General features: G+C 36.9%; 1 protein-coding gene across 1 annotated transcript in view; it reads left to right on the top strand.

Moving 5' to 3' along the window:
* LOC145989840 (uncharacterized) overlaps positions 1–27,997 on the top strand; it is a 300,187-nt gene that overhangs the window by 59,883 nt on the left and 212,307 nt on the right. The window contains exons 4-5 of the mRNA XM_083125242.1: positions 14,491–14,554; positions 26,706–26,851. Of these exons, the coding sequence (XP_082981368.1) occupies positions 14,491–14,554; positions 26,706–26,851 (210 nt within the window). The remainder of the gene's footprint in view (positions 1–14,490; positions 14,555–26,705; positions 26,852–27,997) is intronic.

The raw sequence follows: 27,997 nt of genomic DNA, 5'->3' as shown, positions 1-27,997 counted from the left end.
CTTTAGTAATCAGGTAATTTAAAACAAAATGAGAATCATATCGCCCTGCATTATGTGCAATACACACAATTTTATCAAAACCTTCCCTCGGAGTTTGTATATATTGCATAAATTCTTGAATATTAGGGAAAATATGGGCACGGGGACCACACGTCTCACAGAAATCTGCATCCGTGTCTTTAAAGACATGACAAGCTTGCTTAGCAACAGCCAGATTGACTTCGTGTTTCTGGTCATTATCTCCCTCTACAAGCACACACTCAAAATCATAGAAAATATAAAGAAACTTTGCACTTGGTTTGGGCTTAATAGGCTGAATATAGCATTTGTGTGCTGGCTCAACAAAAGCATAACAGCTTTTACAAAAGAATTCATCGCATTTGTATGGTGTTTTGCACAATCTCTTGTTCACTACTTTGTAACATACATTACATTGGTGAATAGTTTGGCAAACACTTGATTTCTGCCCTTCTGTGCGCAAATGATTTTCATAACATTTCGGGGACAAAAATTTCCTATTACATGCAGAGCATTTTCTGGGGAAAGTGTTAGTGGTTTCATCGCCATGACTGTATTCACACAATGAACAATATCTAGTGCATTCAGTATGTTGATACTTGAGAGCGAACCCGACTTCGCATTTGGGGCAGTAATAATTTTTCACAAAAAGTGTGGGGACAGAATTAACTATATCAAAATGTTGATCGTGATAGAGTAAATTAATCTGTTTAGGGGCATACGGAGTGCATCAAATAACTTCATACTCCCTTTCCCCCTCTTTAATTGAAAACACTACAATTTGGTACTCTGGTCCCAATCGGTTCTGAAATTTAACGATGACCTCTACAGTGCAACCATTGGTTGGATCAACGCGTGCTTCATGGCATAACCGCATAGCCGCTTCTTTCAGTTTGTTATCATACTTTCGGAACAAGTCGATTTTGTTTGTGTTCTTGTCAATTTTGGCTTGGGCAAATACAATAGCGCATGGCAAGCATAAATTGTCATCGTTAGTCAGAACAGTCTCTGTCTCTGATTCGCATTGTTTATTGTTAGTAAGGGAGCATATTTTCTGTAAAGTGGATATTTTTTCTTCCCTCTACCGTGCTTGGGTTTGACAATATGTGCCATGCATTTCAAAAAGTTATCCACAAAGAATGATTCATTGCTGTTCAGCACTTTGGTTACATAGTGTTGAATAATCTTGGGATTTAATGCCGAAAGTGGGTGCCAAGGGATATAAATATCCTTATTGGTTTCATTGCTGAAAATAATCAAACCAACCTGACTGTCCGAATAAACATAAAAAAAAAATCTTTTTCATTAGAAATTGGAACATAGACCCAACCAAATATTCAGGGTCCCCCACAACCTGATTAGGTATTTCAATGGATACCTCCCGCCCTACCATTCCAAATCGTCTAAAATATCTTTCTCTTTCATCCACAATTGCAAATTGACTTGCCCCCACCCCTAATTGACACATTGCTGTTTGCACTGTCTCACAGAAAAAAGTCGGATCACATGTAGGGATATCGTCGTGGAACACAACTCTGTCACACATATCATAATATGCATTAACGAGTTCTAGTGGGGAAGTATACATTCCAGAGGTAAAATTACGTATAATTTCGTCCAAATACTCACCGCAGTGTGGTTAGCCTCGTTGGTAGAGCTTGTAGACGCCATCTTTCACTAATGGTCCCTTCCAGTTACACGTACACAGAAAATAGAAAAATAGTTGTAGTACTTGTTCACATTACGCATATTCTTTTTGGTTTGCATTGACTTTTTCTTCGTTTCAATCTTAGGATTTACGCATTATTTAAAAAAACAATACATATATGTAACAATTTACTTACCTTAATTATAGCTTCTCTTGAGTCCTTTGTCTTCAACTCTCAGCCAATGATCACAAGTTGATATCTTTTCTGACACAATGGTTCAGAAATTCTTCTCAAACTAACATCATCTTGCTTTTACGTGCTTTTTTATACTTCATAAACAAAACTGACACGTTCTCTGATTGGCTGAAATAAAACCAATGCGTTTTCTGATTGGTTGAAATAAAGCCGACGCTTTCTTTGTTCTTGCGTTCTAGTTCACCTTGAACTCCTTCCCATCATCATTTGTTCTAGTGTTCTAGAAAACCTTGGCCTACTTAGACAGAAACATGTTCTAGCTTGCAAGCGACGCACAGTTTCAAAAATTGACCATTGCTGCGCATTCCCAGACATCCTTTGTTGTCTGGTTCAATCCCTCCCCTGCCCCACGGCGTTGCATACCTTTCTCACCTGTTCTTGCGTTCTGATTAACCTTGGGAAAACCAGTTCTGATTGGTCAATCGGGTTCTTTCTTTGTTCAGGTGTACTGACGTCATTTGACCTAGATCGCACATCCCCCAAATTCCTTTCTCGTCTACCCTCAGCGCGGAGTTCACAGTCTCCTGTCTAGCGTGGCGTACCATCGTCTTTCATAACATAATAACATACATTATTACATACGTAGTATACGCTATAGGCCTAACCATTTATTATCGTTGCATATCGCGGGTTCGAGTACTGGGACCGTCTTCTTTCGTACCATTAACACCTTTCATAGCATTTCATAAACCATAAAAACTTATTTTCTATATTATAAACATTAATATTATCAATTGATACGTTACATACTTTGCAGTAATGAATATAAAGTCATATTCATAGTGTTTAGTACCTCTAATTACCTTCTATATACATATTTTTTCATAAAATAAATAATTATATATTCATAAAAGTTATAAATAAGCAAATATATAAATGTAAATTATTCTAATAATATGCAAATTAGTTCTAAATACGTGCAAATAAATTGTGAATATTAAACAGCAACATCCGTTATCGTATTCTCCCATTGCTGGTACAATTTCGATGGATTCACATAATCTTTTTAGTGAGGCAATTTTTTTAGTCCTTCTCCGTGGCCGTTCGGTCTAAGGCACCTCGCTTTGGACGGTGGCTGTGGGATGGCATGGGTTCGATCCCGGGTTCAGTCTCTGGGAATTTTCAGCCTGTGTATAGGGCTGGTGGCAACCCACCATCGTGAGGAAATTGGGGAGCTACGAGTGAGTAGCGCAACCTGGTCTCGGAAATCTACAACGACTGGGGGTACAACATGCTAACCCCATGTCACCCCATTACCGGTTGAAGAACTCCACACCTCTAGGTAGGATTGTGAGAGGGAGACTGGCAGTCGAGAGTAGGCCCAGGCCCTTTCGAGGGCTATCGAGCCATGGGTTATTATTATTAAATTACTGTTTTGTATATTTTAACTTTTAGTTTCTTAGATATTGTTCAAGATGATAAAAGATGCATTTCCTGAATTAAGTCTGTTTTTATTTCCTTTTTAATATCATTTTCGTTTGTTACTATTACTCCTAAGTACTTGAATTTGGAACTTCCAATAAAGGTTGGCAAAATTTGTGTTTCTTAAAAGAAACAAAAATAATACAGTTCAGTTTTGTTTTGTTTTAAACATGTTTTAATGAGACTTTCTAAGAATAACGGTTGAAAAGGAATATGCTAAACATCCATGGAAGGACTGTGTTTCTAGTTATAAAGTAAAGTAAACACTTGACTACTACTTAAAATACGTATTTATGTTACTTGTGAATCTTGTATGTAGGCAGTTCAAGCAGGTTTGAGTATTCCAGACTTACCAGGCCCCGCTCTATAACCATGGTAGCTGTTCTGTTTTCCGAAATATCACATTTTATCGTGAATGCCACAGAATACATTCACACTAACAACAATGTACTTAAAGTGTAGAACAAAACTGTTTTATCCACATACTATTGAATTATGAAAGTCCTTTAAGCACTTGTAAAAGAATAGCCATGTGTTTTAAATGTGACCCTAACGTTAACAGAATATACATTTGGTCACTGAATAGATTTCTGTGCATAGTAAAGTAAATTGAATTAAATCATAGTTACCATACATTCAGATAGCGTCAATTAGTATCAAGTATCAAAATAGGTGTAAAACAAGTGTAAAAAATGATCGATTTTGCACAATTAAAAAAAGCAACTACTACTTACGCCTAGACCCAGACCAAGTTTCAACACATGTAGCAGAATGACTGATGCAATAGTGGTCTCAACGAGACAACTAGTGACACCTATGATGTGCTAACCACTCTGCCACGGGAGCCGGCACATTTAAAATGAGCCCATAATGATGTGTAGAGAGAGCTTTGTATCTTTTGCAATTATCTGTTTTTAAAATAACCATAAATTCTTTAAAAGCAGGGTGGCGACAGACCTGGAAAACCGGGAAAAGTCAGGGAATTTGAGGTGTCAAAAAAAAAAGTCAGGGAATTTAGTCTTTATCGTTATAATAATATCGTTATGGAACTCTGCACGGGAACAGGAAATCTCGTTCGTAAGTTTCAGCCTCAACTTTTAGGCCCCTTTTATGCACACCACGGTGCCAGAAACCAGTGATGGCAGGAGGATAGAGAGAGAGAGAGAGAGAGAGAGAGAGAGAGAGATAGATAGATAGATTTCTCTCGCCCGGGCTTCTTGGCGTAAATTTTAAGTTCGAACACTCTTTGAAGGAAAATTGTTATAACTCGGGCACTGTGGGAGCAATCTACTTCGGATTACTTTTGTTTTGCAGCTAAAACATCAGAGCATGCAACCGTGTACAATTCAGAACGCCGAACCAAGGAAGGGGGTTTGGGGGGCGCAACCTTTGAATTTCAATGGAAAAAACAAAAGTCTGGAGTTTCCCCCTCTTCTCCCACTATTTTGGGGAGAAGGCGCGAACTTTAGTATTCTTTTCAAAGAATGGAAATTTCTCAAGATAATGAAACATGTTTCATGTTCTTGAGTGCCATACAAGTTTAATAATAAGCCAAAATATGATTTTTTTTTTTTACGAAAAATAGGTAATTTCCATTTCTGGAGGTAAATTGTTATCACTCGGGCACTATGGGAGCAATGTACTTCGGATAAGTTTTGTTTGTCAGATAGAACATCAGAGCATGCAACCGTGTGTAATTCAAAATGCCGGACCGAGGAAGGGGGCTTGCGGGGTGCGACCCCCGAATTTCAATGAAAAACAACAACATAAAAATCAGGAGTTTGCCTCCTCTTCTCCCGCTATTTTGGAGAGAAAGTGCAAGCCTTAGTATTATCTTCAAAGAATGGACGTTTCCAGAGAGAATGAAACATGTTTCATGTTCTTTGGTGCGATACAAGTTGAATAATAAGCCAAAATGTGAAACTCTGTTTTTTACTAAAAAATAGGTAATTTGCATATTACTCAGAAAATTGTTATAACTCGGGCACTATGGGAGCAATCTACTTCGGATAAGTTTTGTTTTGCAGCTAAAACATCAGAGCATGCAACCGTGTACAATTCAGAACGGCGAACCGAGGAAGGTGGTTTGGGGGGGGGGGGGGGGGGCGAATTTCAATGAAAAAACGAAAAAAATCTGGAGTTTGCCTCTTCTTCTTCCTTAGTATTCCCTTCAAAGAATGGACGTTTCCAAAGAGATTGAAACATTTCATGTATCTGGGTGCCATTAAAGTTGAATATTGAGCCAAAATGTGAAACTCTGTTCGGAATTGTGGCATGGATATGTTGCGGGGAGAGGGGGGGGGGGGAAGTTGGTCATCAATATGAATTTCCCAGGCTTGCTCCAGACCTGTGTCAGAGTTTCCACCCAAACATAAGAGTATGAAGGTCCAAAAAGCACATTCATTTCGTAATCAGCACCATGATACCATATGGTATCATGGGGCAAGTACGACCTTACTCTGATGATATGGTATCATCAGGGGAATAAAGGTTAAGCCTCTAAATATTACATGGAAAATGCATTGAATTATCATTTTTTCCTGTCCGTATGGGAGTAGTAAGGGGACTTGTCAACAGATGGAGGGGATAAGAGCGGGTGGCGCCATCCAATAGTTGTCGGACGTCGTAGTAAGGCATTTTGTTAGGCAAACTGAAGGAACATTGAAACAAATAGGTTCCATTGATACATACGATTTTTGTCGAATATCGCCACCCGACAAAGTATCTCACTACAACATGCGACAGAAATTGCATTGACTGCAACATCCAACAAAAATTTCATGCATAAACAAGAAGAGCTTTAGACTGCAAATATGCTGCTGGAATTTATTACTCACTTCACCTTCTTTAATGTAGCAGTGCTTACGAAGGTCTTTTTTCATCATCCTCACGTATTATTGGTTTTGCACAAGTTAACATACGTTTACAATGACTGATAAGGTCCAGGTATTAAGCGTATGACTACAAGGTATGGTCTTCACGGCCAGAAGAAGAGGAATCATAAGCAGATGTATTCTGTGTAATTCTTGCTATATCATGGTTCAATGTATTTGAATGTTTCGGACATAACGTCCAGTTTCTATTAAATATGTTAATTGTTCACCCGTCCGGTTTTTATCTTGTGCAACGTAGTATTAATGCACATTACCAAGTCCTTCACTCCGAACCTATCAATTTGGCGCTGCGGACAGTGATCAGAGGATTGACAGTGAATAGAAGATTGATGGATTCTAATCATATTGTCAGGATAACTTTATGACTTTATCGGCACGGGAAAGTGACAAATACGATTTCATGTAGCAAATCAACAAGACGGTGTTTTACAGGTAACATTCAGTTTGCTAATTTGGTTCACGCTTAAGCAAAAGCAAGTTTCAGGTACACATCGTAACTTTTATATTTTCCAGTTATTTCTATCAGTTAACATAATTTGACGTTTCAACAACATGGCTCTCAACATTACATTCAGCGAATTTGCTGAAGAAAATGAAGATATCGAAAGTTATTTCATGCATTTTGATCAACTCTGCCTTGCCCAGAATGTGGTAAATGAAAGAAAAGCAGTCATTGGTCCTAAGGCTTTCCAAGTACTTCGCAATATTACGGCTCTTGAAATGCCATGTAATCTAACATATGCTGTCATTCACGACAAAATGGTTCAGCACTTCAGGCTCAAAACCAACAAGTTTACAGAGAGGTTCAAGTTTCGAAAATGTATTCAGTCTCCAGGAGAATCAGTTACTCAATTCGTAGTGAGAATCAAACAACAAGCAGTCAAATGTGCGTATGAACAGTATTTAGATGAGGCACTTGTTGAACAATTCCTTGTTGGTGTACAGTCAGACAGTATTCGAAAAAGATTATTATCTGAAATTGATCTTTCCTTTGCTAAATGTGAAGAAATTGCTTTGCATTGTGAATTATTAGAACGAGAAATTAAATTATTCTCGAATAAGCACAATGCAGATTGTGTGACTTTTGCCACCAGCTCAAGAAATTTGACGTGGATGAATCCAGATCGCCACACAGACCCTTCGATGAGTTCACGCTCGGGAGAAATGAACCAGAACAGCCGCAATCAACCTCAGAACTCAACTGCACCAAGCAAAATCCTCACTCCCAGTGTGGCAACTGCACAAAGAATCACCCACAAGGTGTATGTCCAGCAAGAAACGCAATCTGTAGCTACTGCAAACGACAAGGCCATTGGAATATACGATGCAGAAAGAAGCAGAAAGATAGAGCCATGAATAGAACGTCCAGTTCAACCTCACGGAACACAACATCCGATGAGTTGTCTACGTTTAGCTTCAACCATCTCAACACTGATGCGCTCAGACATCATTCCACACTGGTTACTTCTGGGTCTGCTGTTACTCTTTTCAACGAAAAGTATTTTGACCAGTTGTTTCCACACTATGTTAAATCTAATTCCAACATATGATTACGAGGTGTAAACAAAGGATATGTACGTGTTACAGCACAAACATGGGGATTATACAGGGTGCGGCACTTAAAACCAGCCCGTTCCTTCATAAGATATCATTAGATGAACAATTTGAATGATTAAGTGAAATTAAAACAAAATCAAACAAAAGCAATACACCAAATGAAATTTAATGTTGTGTGTTAAGATTTCTCACCTTCACAATAGATGCTGAAAGTGTCCTCCACCCACTTCAACACACGTCTGAGCACGTTTCAGGAGATTCATGTACACCTTTGTTAATTCTTGAGTGGTGATGCTGTTCATGATATTCTGGATGGAGGTCTTGAGTTCTTCAATTGTGTGTGGATTTGTTTCGAATACTTTCCCCTTTAACATTCCCCACAAGTAAAAGTCACAAGTTGACAAGTCGGGTGACCGAGGAGGCCACAGGCCTTTGCTAATTGTCCTCTCTGGAGTAAACATTTCATGCACACAGGATAGTGAAGCATTTGATGTGTGGCTTGTTGATCCGTCCTGCTGAAAGTAACAGAACTGACGCTCCTCTTCTGTCAATTGTTGATAAAACTCTTCCAGAATTCCCAAATACATGTTACTGTCTACTGTGGTTTCAAAAAATATGGGCCCCATAACGCGTTGTGCGGAAATGGCACACCAAACACCAATCTTTTCGTCATGCAATGGCTGCTCGTGGATTACGTGTGGATTCTGTGACGACCAATAGCGATTGTTTTGGGAATTTACGTATCCCGACAGGTGAAACCACGCCTCGTCACTCATGATGAGCATCAATGGATCCAAAACACAACTGGCAACATTCGTCAATAGCCATGAACAAAAATCCACCCTCTTCCCCGGGTCAAGCTCCCTCAGTTGTTGCACTACACTTATCCGGTAAGGTTTTAACTTCAGCACCCTTAACACACGTCTACAACTTCGCTCACTAGCTGGAACCTGTTGACTTAATTTCCTCGTTGATTTACGAGGACTTCTCGCCATTATGTTCTGCACCTGCCTCCGTAATTCAGGTGTGCAGACAGATGGTCGTCTGTCCCTGGGAGCATTTGCAACAGATACTGTACACCTCCATTTCCCAATCAAATCCTGTATTGTGCATTTTGCTGGGACAGGACGTCCTGGAAATTTCTCCTGAAACTACTTCCTTGTTTGCACAAAGGATCCGGTGCACACAAAAGCTTCAACAATTGCAACACGCTCAGGAATCAAATACAGCATTATCACGGCTTCACCCAACAAGGCCTGATTCTCAACTGCTTTCACTCGACCACGGGTTCGCAAGCCACCTGTTGGTGAGAAACAGAATTAGTAACTCATGCAACGCCATCTTCTGTTGACATGTTCATTTAGATGTTTTACATGTTCATTAGCAAGGCAATTACAGCGGGCTGGTTTTACGTGCCGCACCCTGTACTTTACCTGTCTTTCTCTGTCAGGAGAAACTTTTATATCCATTGATCGGTCGTACATGGTTGGACATTATTCAACCATCTTGGAGGCGATTATTAGTTACAGCCAGTGTTCTTTCAACTAACTCAGTGCAAGGTACTATTACTAACGCTGGTGCCGACGACCTAAGGTGAGAAATTTCTTCTAGATACGAGAAAATCTTTGATGGTGATTTGTCCAAGCCAATTGCACCTTATTTGGTTGATATACCACTGAGATCCAACTCTGCACCGATATTTCGTAGATATTACGAAGTTCTCTACGGTATTCAAGACCGTGTTCAGGATTCTATTCAAAATCTAGTGAAAGTAGGGTTATGGGAACCGGTCGAATATTCTGATTGGGCCTCACCACTTGTCTTTGTTACCAAGAAAGATGGCTCACTTCGTCTCTGCACTTACTTCTCAGGAACGGTGAATAAAATGACTGAAAACGTCAAGTTTCCCATTGTTAGAGTCGAGGATATTTTCTCTAAGTTGGCCAGGTGTAAATACTTTACGGTAATTGACCTTCAAATGCCTCCAAGTTCTTGTCTGATGGCCGTATACCATTGATGTCAACATTGCACTATTCTTAGATATCAAGAAGAATCCAACCAAACGGGATATGTATTGAATACTATCACGAAAAAGTGAAACATAAATCTGCAATGGTGAACGTTATAAAAATTGGCAAGTGCATGCTCCCAACCTCAAATTTACTGCAACACTAGTATTGCAATGAAATTAATGCCACTCTCTGTCCTGTCTGTTTAAACTCGTTAGAGATGGTCATTAATCTCATTGAGTAAGGTTAATGTCCAATATTATGAAATAAAATACGTATTTATTATACGTAAATATTTCAATATCATATGTACTCGAATCATTCAATCATAAAAGCAAATTACTTTCTTCAAGAATTGACTTTTCTCTGCCATCCCTGCTAAATTTTCACTTTCCATCTACTGATTTATACGAGGGGTGGCCAGAAAGTAATTTCCGATTAGTAGGGACATTGATTTTTCGGAAACGCCAAAACCGTGAAAAATGGTAATTGCTGTGAAGTTATGTTTAGGAATGTGCAGTGATGTCTGGATACATTTTTCGCCTGTTCGAAATATCGAAATAATGCGAAATTTGAATAAAATGCAAATTGTTGGCTTATTTAGCATTTTTTTTTAAAGAAATGTCCTAAAATAATGAAAAATTCCATGAAATCCAACATTTTACTCAAGAGTAAACTATAGTGTTATATGTACATGGAATAATTCCAACAGCCACATTAAATCATGTAAAAGTGGCAGGGTTCTAACAGGAGATCGAGTGCGTATCTACCGTCACACGGGAGCACATCTTCGTATTTGTCGCACGAGATATGTTTGGAAACTTTGAGGGATAAAGGTAGCCAGGAGCATGGTGCCGATCACATCACCCCCACCTTCAGCCGTGATCAAGAAAGTGTGGGGCCCTAACTCCAAACCCCTATACACCTTCATGGAAAAGTGCAGAGGAGCACTTTACTTTTACTTCCTCAAAAATCTGTTTCAACATATCAAACTGTCTCGAAAATACGTAGACCATGTGACCTACAATTTAAGATAATAGTTTAAAAGCACAAAGGAGTATTAAGTTTCAGTATATTTGGCAGATAAATGTTCTAAAACAAAAATGCGAATTTTGGGAAACGTAACACTAACAAGTCAAAAAAATACAATGCCAATTTTTGGTGCCATAATATATTGGTATCGGTCACATGAGATTGATTGATTTTATTTTTTTGGGTGCGTCGCCACTTATGGTCATTATGCACCCTTCAGTATATACAGGGAAATTTCCATTATCTAAAATCCATACCTTAAATTTTAAAAAAAGGGGTATGGAAAATAACTTTCCCACAATAAGTTTCAAGATATCAAACACTCACGAAGAGGCGTAAGCCATGTGACTTACAATTTGAAACAGTAGTTTAAATTACCATGAAGGTATAATTTGAGATATTTGCCAGAAAATGCGCTAAAATGAAAATGTGAATTTTGGGAAAAATAACACCGTATAGTACAAAATAAAAAATAAGAAAATACACCAATTTGAAAAAAAAAAAATAACAAAATATCAAGGTCCCTACCGATTAGGTATAAATAAGACAAGATTATCAGTTGTAATTTATTGCATTAGTAACAGTGATTCCTAACCTAATTTCCAGCATAATCACCACCGTTGTTCTAGCATTTGCTGTAGCATGGCACTAAATTTTGTATGCCCATGGTATATGTGTCTGACAGCAAGACTGGAACTATCTCTACCGCAGTGTAGCTGTCAAATCCTTGCCCTGCCAGAAACCTCTTCAGTTAAACAAAGAGATGAAAGTCTGTACATTCAAGGCCAGGGCTGTACAGGGAGTGGTCCAAGATCTCTCACCTGAAGTGATGCAAAGGGCCCATGTGTACTCAGCTGTATGGGGTTGTGTACATTCGATTGTCCTTCGTGAATTGTCTGCACCATCGTCTGACCATACTATCACTCACGACATCCAGTCTGCACACGTCACACGATTGCTGGTGGCTCTGTGCCAAATTCTGAGTGTGCAAAAATCTGATTACTACACATAGGCCACATCACAGTCAGTGGGAGACTGTATTAGAGCTGCAATATTTAACCTAGAGTCGTTTGCACGTTCAGAAGACACAGTGGCCTCTTATGGACAATGCTTTTCTTATGGGAAATACGAGCGGGCTGTTGTGAAATTTCTCGATTTACAAATTTAGCTTACGTAAAATCGGTACCTGCAGTTTTGCAGGAAATTTTGTAGAGAATACGATGGTGAGCACAAAAAAGTTGTAACTTGTTTACATATTTTTAGATAAATTAAAACCGCAAATTTTCTGTGAAAAAATTGACACGGTTTTCTAATTGTCATAGGTGATGGTGGTGCTCAGAATTTATCAATACTTTAAAGCATATTCGCATTAAAAAATATTCAAATAAAGTATGTGGAAATTTTTTATATTCGTGCAGCAGAAAATGTCATTGCTGGCCATTTCTTGTTCTGTAATTCCAAGTAAAAACTTCCAGCGACAAAGTTGTGAAGAAAATAATGAAATTATTTTTTATAACCACTCAAAGGTTCCCAGAAATATTACTTCCATGCATTTGGAGTTTCTTTTTAAGCCGAACTGCGCGCGAAGTAAGGAGACGTTGTCTGGCCATCTTGAGCCGACTCACCGCAGCATTCCGGCTAATCACCACCAAGTTTTCGAGTTGTTATTTTATTTCCATTCAGTAAAAATATTAACTTCATTCAGTTTGTTATAATAGAATTGCAATTACTTTAATTTAATAATTGACAATTATTTCCAATGCTGCTGTTGTGAGCAACATTAGTGCTGTCGCAAATACACGTAGTTTTTGTTTACATTACTGTCGACATTAATACTGAAATAAAATCATCTTTCAGTTTCCAACGTACACATAAATCCATAGACAATAATGAATTTATATATATATATATATATATATATATATATATATATATATATGTATCTATGTATGTAACACATTACCATATCTCAATGTTATTCTATGAAATAATTACAGAGAAAGGCGAATGCATATTAAATGTGCCTGTGTATTAAATTAAATCTAATGGGAAAATGACATGCTAATGAACTGTAATGTTCACAGTATAATATTAATATTAATAATTACATATAATTATCATTTTATATAAACTATGTAACACCTACATTGTTAAGGAAGCTCATCATTTCCCGGCGACATGAGCTAGCACTGTATTGGCAACACTGTACGGTTTCTCCATAAGCGCCGTTGTGTCTTCTGAATGTGAAAACGACTCTAGAACTTTCCTAAAACGGCTGCATTGCAACTGTACCTGATTACAGCTACATGCCACTTCTTCCTGCCTGCATGTGTGTGTGTCGCTCTCCGACCACTAGTGCTGCGTATAGGCACCATTGGACCTTTTTTCAGGATGCCACTCGTATATGAACTTTCAGAAGCTTTTATTATTAGAGTGTTCCTGTTTTAATGTGTGGTTAACTAAATCAGGTACCTATAGAATGAAATTCTATAAATTCCTTGCATTAAATTTCTAATACCTACAAACCCTTTTCGTCAGCATTAATGGTATAACTGCATGTTGTCAGTTTCACAGTACTTCACTTGGATATACCGTACTGAAGCAGAAATCCCATTGATAATGTAAGGAAATACGACACTATTTTGTTCGATTCAATTGTTTCACTTATATGAAAGAGTTAAGTTGTTTGCTTTACAGAGAAGAGAGAAGTAGCTTTATGCATTGAAAAATGAGTCCGCACTCATGGTTCTTGCAAGCAGAGGGTTTCAAACCTCAATGGAAATATCAACATATAATCCCGAGAATGTATAAGGAGACTGATAAATTACAAATTGTATTTCTTAATCAATCACTCTTCTCTCTTATCTCATTTAGTCGTAACTTTAAAAATAATAATCAAGTATTTTATTTTAAACTTACTGCATATGACAAAATTCCGTAATCCTTCCCTAGCTTGTGAATTGTAATAATTTTCCAAATTCACTATTTTGCTGTTTGAATTAAAATCATAGAGAATAGAGAAATTAAGTCAATTTCATAGAAGATAATATTGGTACTTAACAAATCCATACGTGGATCTGTATGAGTTTATTATTTCCATTTGCAAAAACATCAATTTAGTTTAGTTGTAATTGTCAGGGAAAAATGTAAATTTTGTCGTGGAAAAGTCAGAGAATTTCATTTCTGCTTGTTTGTAGCCACCCTGAAAAGGTAAAGAAATTAAATTTATTTGTTTAAACTTTTCATTAATAAATAGGAAATCTGTGGGTGTTATTCTTAAATTGAATTTCCTATGCACCCACCTCGATATGGATGTATATATGGAGGTTGAATTTGGTACTCCTCACCCCCAAATAGAAAACATTACTCTGTCACTGAATATATGGACCATCCAAGTTTACAATCCACCTCCTTACTTAAATCCTACATTTGCCAGTGTGAGCCAAAACTAGAACACTAATGTAAGATAAAATCTGTAGATTTTGAAATATTGTCAGTTTACATATTTTATCTGTGATGTGTGAGAACTATCTTTTGTAGTGTAGGAATGGCAAGGAGATTAACCTTTTTAAATTTTACTATATTGCATGAATTCTGGAGCAATATGTTGTAAATGTTAATTTCAGTTCCTGTAAATTTCTCTTCATTTTATAGGTCCCAAGAAGGAACTCTGCAGAACTGGTAGACGATAATTATGGGAAATATCTGCATAGTGCTGGTAAGTTCATGTCATTTATTTTTGGCCTATTCTGAATTTTTGCATATTACTTCTTGAGAGTGCTTGCACATGCACCGTTCTTTTTCCGGGGTAGTTTTCCCAAAACTATGCGGACCCCGGCAGTATGTTTTGCACATGCACTGACACAATCAGGGTTCTCGCCAAGACCTTGGAGGATACGCATAAAAGCCCGATGGCTCCAGTCCTGCAGTGCCAAACTTCTGATATGAAAAAAACTGTTTAGTCTGTGAAATTATGCTAAATGCTGATAAATTGTGCTAGGATCTAAATAATAATAACAATGAATTACTATTATTGATAATTACAGGGTGATTATAGAGGAAGGAAAAGAAAAGTAAGCTGCATGTGTTTGTTTTGTTAGTGTCCTTTGCAGAACAATCTAAGTAACAAAAGGGAAGATTAGTGCAAGGTATCTTTAAGTTGATTAGGTAAATTCGAGTTTGAAATTCTTATACAAATGTAATATTCATACATTAGAATATCCCGTAACATTTGTGACCTGTCCTTGTAGATGTATTTCGAGTCTGATTGTGAGAAATTTAAACTCCGTGCCTTGAATTAAATATTTTACACACACACACAGACATACATACATACATACATACATACATACATACATACCATACATACCTACCTACCTACCTACCTACCTACCTACCTACCTACCAACCAACCAACCAACCAACCAACCAACCAACCTACCTACCTACCTACCAACCTACCAACCAACCAACCAACCTACCTACCTACCTACGTACCTACCTACCTACCTACCTACCTACCTACCTACCTACCTACCTACCTACCTACCTACCTACCAACCAACCAACCAACCAACCAACCAACCAACCAACCAACCAACCAACCAACCAACCAACCAACCAACCTACCTACCTACCTACCTACCTACCTACCTACCTACCTACCTACCAACCAACCAACCAACCAACCAACCAACCAACCAACCAACCAACCAACCAACCAACCAACCAACCAACCAACCAACCAACCAACCAACCAACCAACCTACCTACCTACCTACCTACCTACCTACCTACCAATCAATCAATCAATCATCGCCTTGTAATCAAGGGGACCCACGTTTGATACCACTATAAGCACAGACTCCACAGGGTACGGATACCCTGAGTGAATAGCGTCCGTGGTTGACTGCGGAATCAATCTTTAATGGCATCATGGACCTCAGCATCGTTGGCGAACCGGCGGCCTTACAGATTTTTTTTTTCTTTTTTTGTGGGCACGGAATGTGGTAGTCTCAGGGTGAGAGATCAGGGCTGTTGGGAGGATGGTCGAGGCAGATTACTGCACACCTTCTGCCTTCAAAAATTGAATAATTGCTCACTGGGCCCGTTTGGACGAATCCATGTTGTGAATGTGCTTCTGCATCTGTAAACACCGCACTGCACCATCACACCATATCAGGTATGCATACGATGTATGCTTTCTTACATACAACGCCACCTACCAGAGCAAACACAAAGCTCTGCGTAGTTAAGTTACGACAAAAGTCTGACCCCACGAGGGTTAGTTTCATTTGGGCAACCTTTATACATGCATAGTGCAGAAAGCAAAAATAGTATTGTAGAAAATACTGCCCTTTAATGCACATCTATAAGAAAACACAATCTGGATACATTTTTGTTGCTTCTTGTAGGAATCTGTTAGCTAATGTTGTATGGTTCATGAAGATTATGTTGTTTATGAACATTTTCTGTTGTTTTAGATTGCTGAGATGTGTTAAGGTGAAATAATGTACATCGGTTACCTTTGCCTGAAAGCTAGATGCAAGTGCTTTTAGCACTTAACACTTTTCATGCCGATTGTAATTTTACATTTGTCTTTGGATTTTCACATGTTTTTGTGTGTGTAGAATGCAATTTTGCTTTAACCCCTCTGCCCAGGATTTAAATCTCCTGCCTGCTGAACCTCAAACTGTATTCAAATCACTCAGCTTTAGAGTTTTTTGGTTACATCAAACATATTTCTGTATTTTTAAATTTTGAGAATATTTTAAATCAAATTTTCAGACATCTTGATTGGGGTGATTTTTTTAATTTTGCATGTATTCTAGATGGATTGTGTTTATGACTAATATTTTAAAGTAAGTAATAGTTCCACTCTTAACACAGTTTTTATCACACTAACACTTGAAAAATAATGCAAACTAACACTTGTAATTACAAATAACTTTAAAAATTACATACATTTTCAGGGGAGTGTCATTGTCGAAAACTTGCAATTTGGTCTTACTTTGGTTTTTATGCAAAAATTACCAGTTGGGACATATTGCCGATATTTGCCTGACGAAAACAACATTGTGCAAGTATTGTTTTTTATTTCCCTGAAGATGGCAGTAAAGACTAACATACATGACAATTTGCCAGTGAAGAACTGAAATGTCACCCACTGACACAAATTTCAATGAAATTTTGCATACTTGTAGCTTTGACCTAGGTAAGAAACCATATTCTTTGTTTATTCTTTGAACATTATACTTTTACAGTTACAGGAGGTAAAAGTTTTCAGGATTTGCGTATACAGGGTGTCGCAAAACTCTTTCAACAACACTTGGGAGCTTATAGATATCATAAAAACAAGTAACTTTTCCCTATAAAGTTTACCTCGAAAGCGCTTAGTTTCTGCGCTATAAGCGCTTAAAATCTATCCTGTACGTATGCAACCCAACACAGCAAATGCTTGCTCTGACATAACTAGCAGGGGCGCTAGCAGGGTTGCCACTAGTGTTCCTCGTTAAGAGAGACGACTTAAAAACAACAACTTGAGAGTCTTGCCTGAGCAAAATCCAAAACATTAATGGTACTTGCGATGTTGTAAGAAGCATTCACAGTATTTATAAACTGACCAAAACAAATAATTTGCAAACTGAAATTCAAGATTACTCATTCTAAAATATCTCCATAATTCATTGATTGGTTTGGTTTATTTTAATTTACTTTTTTGCCACCTTTGGCTAATCGCGGAGATGAGGATGATATGATAAAATAACAAATGACACCAATGGCTAGACCCAAGACACCTGGCGCCGTAGCGAGCTGTGCTAACCACATCACCACAGAGTGTTTCATGTATCATGCAATATCAACAATTGCAAGGGACACGTGAGATAGAGGAAATCCACGAACGAACAAATGTAAGCATGATGTGTTTGCTGCCTCGTTTCGAACACGCAGACTGTAATGTTATTACAATTTATTTATTAGAAAATTGTGACCTAGCGCTATTGCAAATAGAGTTCGTTATAAAAAGCAGGCTGAAAAGAAACAAAAATCTCCGGCAGATGAATATTCTTGAGCCACTTCGATGACTGAGTACGTTTAGTGATCAAGACATGATCCCTCTCTACCGAATGTTCCGGACACGAGTTCCGATCTGGACAAAAATGTCACTGGATCTTTTGTCCTCGTATTTACTATTTGCCCGAAAGTGCAGGAAAATTACGTACAATGAGAATAATATAAATTCGCAAGAATTATTCCGGAAATTCGTGAAGTGCATAACACACTAGTACAGGCAGTAAGTATGCACCGAACTCAATGCAATTCCTTTCAATGAAATATTAATTTCTTCCTACAACTTCTTTAATAGAGCATTCAAGATTAACCAGTTTGAGTGGAGAGAAAGAGAGAGAGAAAGGGGGGGGGGGGAGTTTTTAATTTGCATGTTTCTAGTATTGCAAATAATCGTTGGAATTTTCTTGATACCAATTTTTAAAACACATAATTTTTCTTACATGCATATCAGTTGTCGGTAAAATTTATAGGTTGCCACTGTTTTCTAAAATAAGCTAGGGGTCTTGGGTTCGAATCCCGGCTTGGGCATGTATGTTTGTGAGTGTCCATTCATCAATTTAATCATATCATCACTCATCACAATCTTCGTAAATTAGCCAAAAGTGGCACAAACAGCTAAGTAAAATAAAGCAAATCAATCAAACAATGAATCAATCAATCATTAAATTAAAAGAGCCTCGCAATTATTTCCTTTTGAGACAAACACGATTAGCAATAACACTAGTACATATAGGAATAATTTTCAAATAGATTGTAATAACCCGGGTTCGAGTCCTTGTCGAGCCTGCATTTTACGCTGAAAATTTCTACATTACAGTCTGCGTGTTCGAAACGAGGTAGCAAACACATCATGCTTACATTTGTTCGTTCGTGGATTTCCTCTATCTCACGTGTCCCTTGCAATTGTTGATATTGCATGATACACGAAACACTCTGTGGTGATGTGGTTAGCACAGCTCGCTACGGCACCAGGTGTCTTGGGTCTAGCCATTGGTGTCATTTGTTATTTTATCATATCATCCTCATCTCCGCGATTAGCCAAAGGTGGCAGAAAAGTAAATTAAAATAAACCAAACCAATCAATGAATTATGGAGATATTTTAGAATGAGTAATCTTGAATTTCAGTTTGCCCATTATTTGTTTTGGTCAGTTTATAAATACTGTGAATGCTTCTTACAACATCGCAAGTACCATTAATGTTTTGGATTTTTCTCAGGCAAGACTCTCAAGTTGTTTTCAAGTCGTCTCCCTTAACGAGGAACGCTAGTGGCAACCTTGCCACGCACCCCTGGTAGATATGTCAGAGCAAGCGTTTGCTGTGTTGGGTTGCATACGTACAGGATAGACTTTAAGCGCTTATAGCGCAGAAACTAAGCGCTTTCAAGGTAAACTTTATAGGGAAAAGTTACTTGTTTTTATGATATCTACCAACACCCAAGCGTTGTTGAAAGAGTTTTGCGACACCCTGTATATGTCACTCATAACTAGGGCCTGGACTTTTAGGATTTTATAGACATCATTTTAGGCTTTATAAAGATATGATTTAGTCCTTTTTAGGATTTTTTACCTACCCGTATTTTTATTGGAATCAATCACACATCTTTGCATTTGCATGAGTATCAATTATTTTCCTGTAGTTTACGGTTATTACAAGCATAAGGATAGAGTTTTTCATTGTGACGTTTCAGGAGAACACACACTCCCTTCATCAGACATTTATTTTCATTTTGACCAATAGTGTCCCAATAGAAGGTGCCACAGATGCATTACACAGATGGCTTATTGAGATGAAGGTTAACCCAGTAGAATCATGGGAGATGGTTCGATGGTTTACTGTATGTGCAAATTTCAATGACTTTATATTTGATGGCAAAATCTATCAGCAAAGTAATGGTCTATCAATGGGAAACCCAGTATCTGGAATCATCTCCAGCATTTTCCTTCATTACATAGAATCTCCAATTGTTAATGAGATAGGTGCAGATATCATACTGTACAGCAGATATGTAGATGATGTGCTAATTATTGCTAAAAATGAGAAAACCATCATGGATGTATTTAAATTGTTAAATGAATCACATCGTCGCATAAAATTCACTTGCAAACCCATGAATAACATTGTAATTTCTTTCCTTGATCTGCAAATTGAGGCAACTTACACAACAATTCAAACATCAGTCCATAGGAAAAAAATATCCGAGGAAAAATACATCCATGCCAATTCAGAACATTCATGTACAACAATGGATAATATATTTTTAATTTTTTTCCTAAGAACACAAAGACTATGTTCTAATAATAAGGATATCAAAAATGCAGAAGAAAGGCTTTTTTTTTAATATAGCAAAAGGAAATGGCTTTCACACTAACAGAATAAAGCTAATCAAAAAAACAAGTTGCAAGAAAACTAAAGGAAAAGATAAATACAGACAAAGATGAAAAATCTGTTAAAAATAAATTTGTGTGCATTCCATTCCACAAGGGATTCTCACATAAAATTGCCAAAATTTTTAGAAGATTTAATTTCAAAATTGTTTTTAAATCACCAAGAAGTTTGGAATGTACATTTAATGAATTTAAAATGAGAAACTCTCTACCAGATGTGGAAACCACAGAAATATATCATATAAGTTGTTCATGTTCAAAGGATTATGTAGAACAAACAGCAAGGAAAATGGCAGTAAGATGGCATGAACACAATTTGGATATTATAAATCTAAACCCAAGAACGGGTTTGTCAGCTCACATCATCGAAGAGAAGCATTTGATTAAAAAGAGAAGGGTTTTAAAAAGATTGACGGGAAACATATTGTCTGGGAAGCTTCGTTCATTGCAGAAGAACACTGGAATAAATTAAATAATGAAAATGATAACATAGATCCAGTATGGAGTTTTCTTTTTCACAAATGGAGTAAGCCACCATCTTTAAAATTTAATGTAACAGAAAACATCAAGAGACTTTGTGAAAACAATGATGACTTTGAATAACTGATGATATTTGGGATTCATAATTTTAAATTAAAAATAATGTGATCAATTTTTTTTTATCTGAAATAAAAATAATACAGACTGCTTCTTTTCACAATTAAGTTGCTATATTACAACAATGTAACATTGACAACATCCATTATATAAGGGATTCTTTTTGTTTAAAAAATTGCTAACCATTGTTATAACTGTATCTTTAGTCAAAATGAAAATAAATGTCTGATGACAGGAGCGTGTGTTCTCCTGAAACGACACAATCAAAATCTGTTTTCTTATGCTTGTAATAACCGTAAACTACAGAAAAATAATTCTACAATGCAAGCAATGCGTACATACAATAAAAACTATGAGTATCAATACTGCAAACACATTTACCTTCACATATTACATGTTTAGTAAACTTAAAGCATACAAAAAACACAGTTTTTAGAAAATAATAAAAATGTAAAACTTGTCATTGATAAGCTATTTCTTTTGTAATGCCAACTTTGCTTCCCTTCTTTTCTCATGCCCTTTTCCTTCTCTCATTTCCATTGCCCCTTTTGTGTGTGTGTGTGTGTGTGTGTGTATGAGAGGGGGGAGGGGGGTTCATACTGATGAAACAAAACAAGATTTCAGTATTTTTTTAAAATTTATTTACATTTATTTAGCTGAAAAGTTGAATTTAGCCTTTTTTTTAAGATCTTAGCTCCTTTTAGCCATTTTTAGGACCTATAGGATTCATGTATTTCATTAAGAAATGGCTAAAACGAAAATATATGTTAGAATAGTGGAGAGAGAATACATTTTCATATTGCCGTACAGTTAAGAATGTTCACTTTGATGAAACAAAACAAGGTTTCAGTATTTTTGAATTTTTTTTACATTTATTTAGCTGAGAAGTTGAATTTAGCCTTTTTTAGGATCATAACTCCTTTTAGCCCTTTTTAGGACTTATAGGATTCATGTATTTCATTAAGGAATGGCTAAAACCAAAATATATGTTAGAATTAGAATAGTGAAGTTACCAAGTAAGGAATAAAATAGGTTAAAACCTGAGAATCCAGGCCCTACTCATAACTCTGCATTGCAAGTGTGTAGTACATTGATAAAATAATTATATTTCAGCATGCAACCTTCGTAGCTGCATGAAAATTTTTCTTTAAGCCAATCAAAGTATGCAAATTCAAATAAAAAATGCCCGAAGACGGTTTTTCCCATTGTTGCAAGAAATGAGTTTACATAAGCAAAAAATATGTTTCTTGCCTCAAAAAGCATAAATTAATATTTTAGTTAAAGGCGGTCCTTTGAATATGTCTGTATTTGTGTTTCACTAATCTTCTAAGTATGTTCAAACATATTATGACAGAAAATAAACCTTGTTGGGTTTTGATGGTGTATGTATAAAATTTATGCTAATTTATGAAACTTGCTAATGGAGACTGATTGAAATTGCTAAAACTGAACTCACCATCGTATTTCTCATCAAATTCTAGCTTGTTTTGGTATGTTATATGACCACCTTTCCATTTAAGAAAATGATGTTGTCTCTAAATGGTGTTGACCATCTTGGTAGCATGGCTTAGATGGTTTCATCTCTTACCCACATCATGTTTTGCAAAATTGGATTTGTTTGTATCAGCTCGTCTGTATTTTAAGGAGATGTTTCGAAACCATTGGCCAACCCTGTGTACAAATGTATGTAAATTTTCTAAATACAAATACTGTTCAAAGAGAAACCAGACTTTTACAAAATTGAGAAAATGATCATATCCACAACCTATTTGGACCTGCCTCCTTCACTGTACACAAACAGCGCCAAGCATTTCTTCCAGTCTTGGAATGCCTGCTGGAACTCCAGTTTTGGAATGGCCTATAGACCCCATAGCGAATTCCCCTTGATCTCTTCTATTATATAGAATCTGTGACCTTTAAGGGTTGATTTCAACTTGGAAAATAGGAAGACGTCTGCTGGTGTCAAATCAGGGGAGTAGGTCGGTTGTTGGGGCAACAGGTGTCTGGTGCTTTGCCAAAAACTCCAGGACAACGAGTGAGGAATGAGCACATGCATTATTGTGATGAACCATCCAGGACTTGTTCCCCCACATCTGTGGCCTATTACGCTGCACCTTTTCTTGTAATTGTTGCATGACGTTAACATAGAATGCTGCATTCACTGTGGAACCATGCGGCACAAACTCCGATTCCCTACCAGTCGAGGAACATGATCAACATCTTTTTAACATAGAATCTACTCATTCATCGTTCTCGATGGAGGTTCAACCTGATCTCAAACATCTGTACCATTTATAACACTGTGTTCAAGTGATACATCCTTCGCCATAGGTTTCATGTTTCTTTGAAAGTTTATTGCAACTTCACACATACTCGCTGCTCTTCCCTTCCAGTTACTTCATAGTACAGTAACTGAAAATTGTGGCAGGCGCTCAACACACCTGCACTCAACACGATCTAATGCTTTACTGAGGTTAGCAACGGCTTTATAACTAAGGACACTGTTATTCACCACCACTGTTGGTTCTCTTCAACGAATTTATATACAAACTTTACAAAAGGAGTTCGGTTTCTTTTTGAACAGGCCTTGTACATATATATTATGGCACGAGAAGTCATGCAGTTAATTTTCTATAATAGTCATAAAGATAATCATTGTCACCCTCTGTTGACAGTTATAATAAATTAATAGAAGTCTTGGTAATGTTGAATATCAGAGTTTTTAATTGAAGTCTCCATTAGCGTTTCATGTGTTTGCAACAATAGGAGCTGTCCCCTGTGGCAGAGTGGTTAGCACATTGCGCTACAATGCCAGGGGTCCCGGGTTCAAATCCTGACATGGGCATGGATGTTTGTGAGTGTCCATTCATCAATTTCATCCTATCATCACTCATCCCCATCTTCTCAAATTAGCCAAAAGTGGCACAAGAAGCAAAGTAAAATAAAAGCAACAATATGTATATGTATAATATGCAACAATGGGAAAACACGTAAATCTTTGGCAGTTTGTATTTGAATCTGTGCACTTTAATTGACTTACAGAAAAAAAAATCCTGCAGCTATGAAGGTTACATGCTGAAATATAATTTTTTGTCAGTGCCTGCGGTTCAAAAACCCAAAACTGAGTCTCGAAATGTTAATGTGACGTACTCAACGTGTGCCAGTACACACTATGGGAGTTTCGTCACCTTGATGAATAGGTATGCTAAATGGAAACTACCACACTATGATCATCCCATTTAGATGAACACTGAAATTATTTTAATTCAGCCCACAATTTCAATGTAACCCATTACTCTGGTAGCGCTGGTCGCTGTGTCCGTTAATCTACAGGATTACGTATTAATAGCCACACTAAGCAATAAAGTAAAATTTCCAAACATGTTCATTCCATTCAATTACATGAAATCTGCATAGAAATAAGTAAGTTTCACTCAACTGAAATTGTATTTTTCAATGATTGAAGTATCAATTCACATCAGTTAACCCTATATGTGAAACTGAATAACTGGCAAACTAATTACAGTTCATGCCAAATTGAATAGAGTCACAATAATTCACATTCCAATTTATAAAATTTTTGATTCACCATACAATTTCCTACTCTCTCTCCCGACCCTAGCTTGCTTGTGTTAATGTCAGCTGATGTACTGGAGACTGGGTCTTAAGAAAAGTTACCCAAGGGAGGCTGTATACATAAATCTATAGATTAGGATCTGAACTTCAGTGAACATAACCCTTTACCCTGACCTAATTGATGACCCAACTGTCATAGATATTCCTGGGCATTATTCATACTTAGGTGACCAGCACAAAATGAACCTCTTCCTGAAAAGTAACATTTACATTAATTCATATATATATTCTTGTTATAATGCACAGAGGCAGCTTTTGTTTTGATAAATGTCAAAACAATGAAATGAGATAATAAAATATTTTTTTATTATTATAGAGGAAAATAAACCAATAGACTAATTTCTAGTACTTATGACATTCAATTTACCTACTGTGCTCTATATCAGGTAACATATTGCTTCATTCAATTTGAAGAAAATTATTACTCCCTTTGACTAAAATAGCAAAATAAAATGTGATACAATTAATCAACTGTTTTAGGCTATCATCACATGACCTAATAATCCAGCACAATTAATTCGACAAATTCTATCGATTACTTTTGTGGATATCATTAAAGAAATTCAATAACAGAACTTTGTTTATAAATCGCTTGAACCTACATTAATTATTTAGTCCTTAATAGATCGTGTGTTCAATATTGAAACACTTCTGCAAAACTTCAACTTTTCGTGCTTACAGCAGGCGTAGTTATTTCTATGTGCACCACAATGTTTTACCCTTGTTCAGCTAACATAACTCTGACAATATAGTAATCATATGAATTGTGTGCATTAAGTAGAATATTTAACGAATATTTACATTTAACGATTTACAGTTTGCAGTTACTGATCAGCTGTATTTTTACGCCAATATGGCTACCCAACGTGCTGCTTTCCTGCTCAAACTAATGGTGCGATGCATACTGATTAATGGCCATTAACGACGCACACAAATGCTAGCATATTTTGCGAAGTAGAAATCCTTAATGCAGTTATTCCTACAGATGTCTGGGTGCACTTAAATAAATGAAGTTTGGTACTTACAGCCAATGCCAGGACCATGATCCGTACATCACTTAGCACAACAAAGTTATCCAGTATCGGCTGTATCCTTACTTGGTAAACCAATATTCTTTGCGTTTTATGTTTCCTGAACCTTTATGGACCACTTGCGCCATATGAATCGCATAGCAAATTCCCAGATGTTCGGATATTCCTTGATATCCTTTTCCGAACAAAATCTTATGGGCTCTCCATCTTCCTTTCCCGGACGAACGAACCAACTAAATCGATCTTTTACCCGTTGGTAAACAAACTAAGCCGCTCTTCGATTCGCCGTAATAAGTTCAATGTTCTGAACTCCGCTGCTTCAAACTCACTCCTTAAGTTAAAAAAACCTGGAAATGTCTGGGAAGTTCATAATCAAAAAATCGTAGCAACCCTCATACCTCTTGTCCTAAAAATGCAAACCTCTATTTTAGGGCTGAGCTGATACCAATTCCCACCAATACTGATATTTGAACGGGGTTGTTATGCATCTGGACAACCTGGAAAATGTCAGGGAATTTGGGTTATTAGGGAATTTTCCAGACCATATAGATGTTGGTCTTGTTGGCATTTATATTTTTGTTTAACAAGTAAAGCAAAGACATTTTGTTGGAAAAATGATAAGGGTAGTGGACATTTATGCAATGAGTGTTAGTCTGTCTTTTTTGAAAAATCTTTGTTACACATTGGAATAGAACGTGAAAATATTTGTGTATTTTATGAAGATTTTGTCTCGCATAAACATCCATCGTAGTTTTTAGCTCGCTAATATGCTGTATCAGTTATGACCTCATGATGTTATTCTTCGAATATGCACGTGTTTTGTGTTTGTAGAATCAAAACTGCTTTTGAAAAAGAACTGGTATCGGATATGAGGAATTAACGTATTTTGGTTTCACTTTGGCGCTACATATTTTATTTTTATTTATTTTTCATTGAATAGTAAATTTTAAACTAAAAACTGTGTATATTCATAATATTAAATGGACCTGTATATTTAATTTAGAGACACAAGGTTCAAGAGCAAAAAAACATGATGATAAGCATGTCGCAAAAATTTCATTGTATGTATAGCTATTTTACAAAATGTATGGAAATTTGTTGTGTAGAGTAATATTGGACCATGGTACTAACATTTCCATTATTAACAGGTGTAGTAAGTTACTCAAAGAGAGGCCCTAAGTTGGATAAGAAAAGAAAGAAAGAAAATGTTCACTCCAAGCGTGTAGTTGCCAAGAAATGTAAGGCTTTTGTGAAGGATACATTAGGGGATGGCATAACCAATATCCAGAACAAGGTAGGTAACATTACTTCCTAATGTATTTGCATACTGTTGAACTGTTTCACATAACATATGAAATTTATTTACTTTAATAGTTGCTGAAGTAGTCTTTACCAGAGGCGTGACAAGCATGTAACCGGTGTTAACAGCAAAATGTAAAGAATTAAAATGTTGTTTCAGTAAAATGACAACATTGTTAAATACGTTAACCAACAGCGTTGCCAGTTCCGCTACCGTAAAGAGGTAACAAGAGGAGAGGGTGCCAGTGCAAGGGAAGAGTGGGGGAAGACTTTGGGACGAAGTGTGCTATGGGGTTATTCATATGTCTGTTTAGGGGCCCAGTTACCGGCCAGGCCTACCAGAACAAGCCAGTGTTGTCACATTACATTGACAGAAAAGAGCTAAATCCTGCCTAAAATAGGGATACTATTTCTGTGAAGCAACTAGAGGTAGACTGCAAAGCCAAGGCTGGATTTAACTACAACTGAGACCAGTTAGTTAATAGAAGACAAGTAGGTGTGATTCTTGATTTGGACAAACCTTGCTCCAAAAAACTAAGTTGGCGACAGTAGTACATACATCTGGGCTTCCCTTCCACATTGACTGTCGCTGGAGGAGCGGAGTTCTGTCGTCTGCTCACTGCACACATGTCAACTGACCCAAGAAAAGTGTTATTCTTCTTCTTCCCCTTTGCACCTCATAAACAGAGACAGATGAAGAATTGACAAGAGTCGACAACTATTCATTGGATTTTCATGGTAACTGTCTCAGAGTGGTAGTTCTTTGTAGGAGGGTTTGTGGCTAAATGACTGAGTGGATTGCAAAAAAGAACGAAATGAACGAAAATCTAGAGCGAAGATGTTTTTTTTAGGGGGGGGGATGATGATAACGTCTAGCAGGCATAATTGTTGTACTGATTGCCGATAACACTTATGAAAAAGGCATGCCATGCCACTGGTTTTTACACTTAATGCTGGTAGAAACAATAACATATGAATAAGTGTCAAGTGAAATGCAGTGGATTCTTTTTAAGGGTCATGAAAAGAATTGAATTTAAGAAAACGTGTATTATTGAAGAAAATCAGTAAAACAAAACTACTGTACTGTACTATTTATAAACAAAAATAATGAACATGCAGTGGACCTTACTATATAAATTGC

This window comes from Lepisma saccharinum, chromosome 7 (genome assembly GCF_977018435.1).
Source record: "Lepisma saccharinum chromosome 7, izLepSacc3.1, whole genome shotgun sequence".
NCBI classification, from domain to species: domain Eukaryota; kingdom Metazoa; phylum Arthropoda; class Insecta; order Zygentoma; family Lepismatidae; genus Lepisma; species Lepisma saccharinum.
This window is presented reverse-complemented; position numbering and strand designations above follow the sequence as displayed.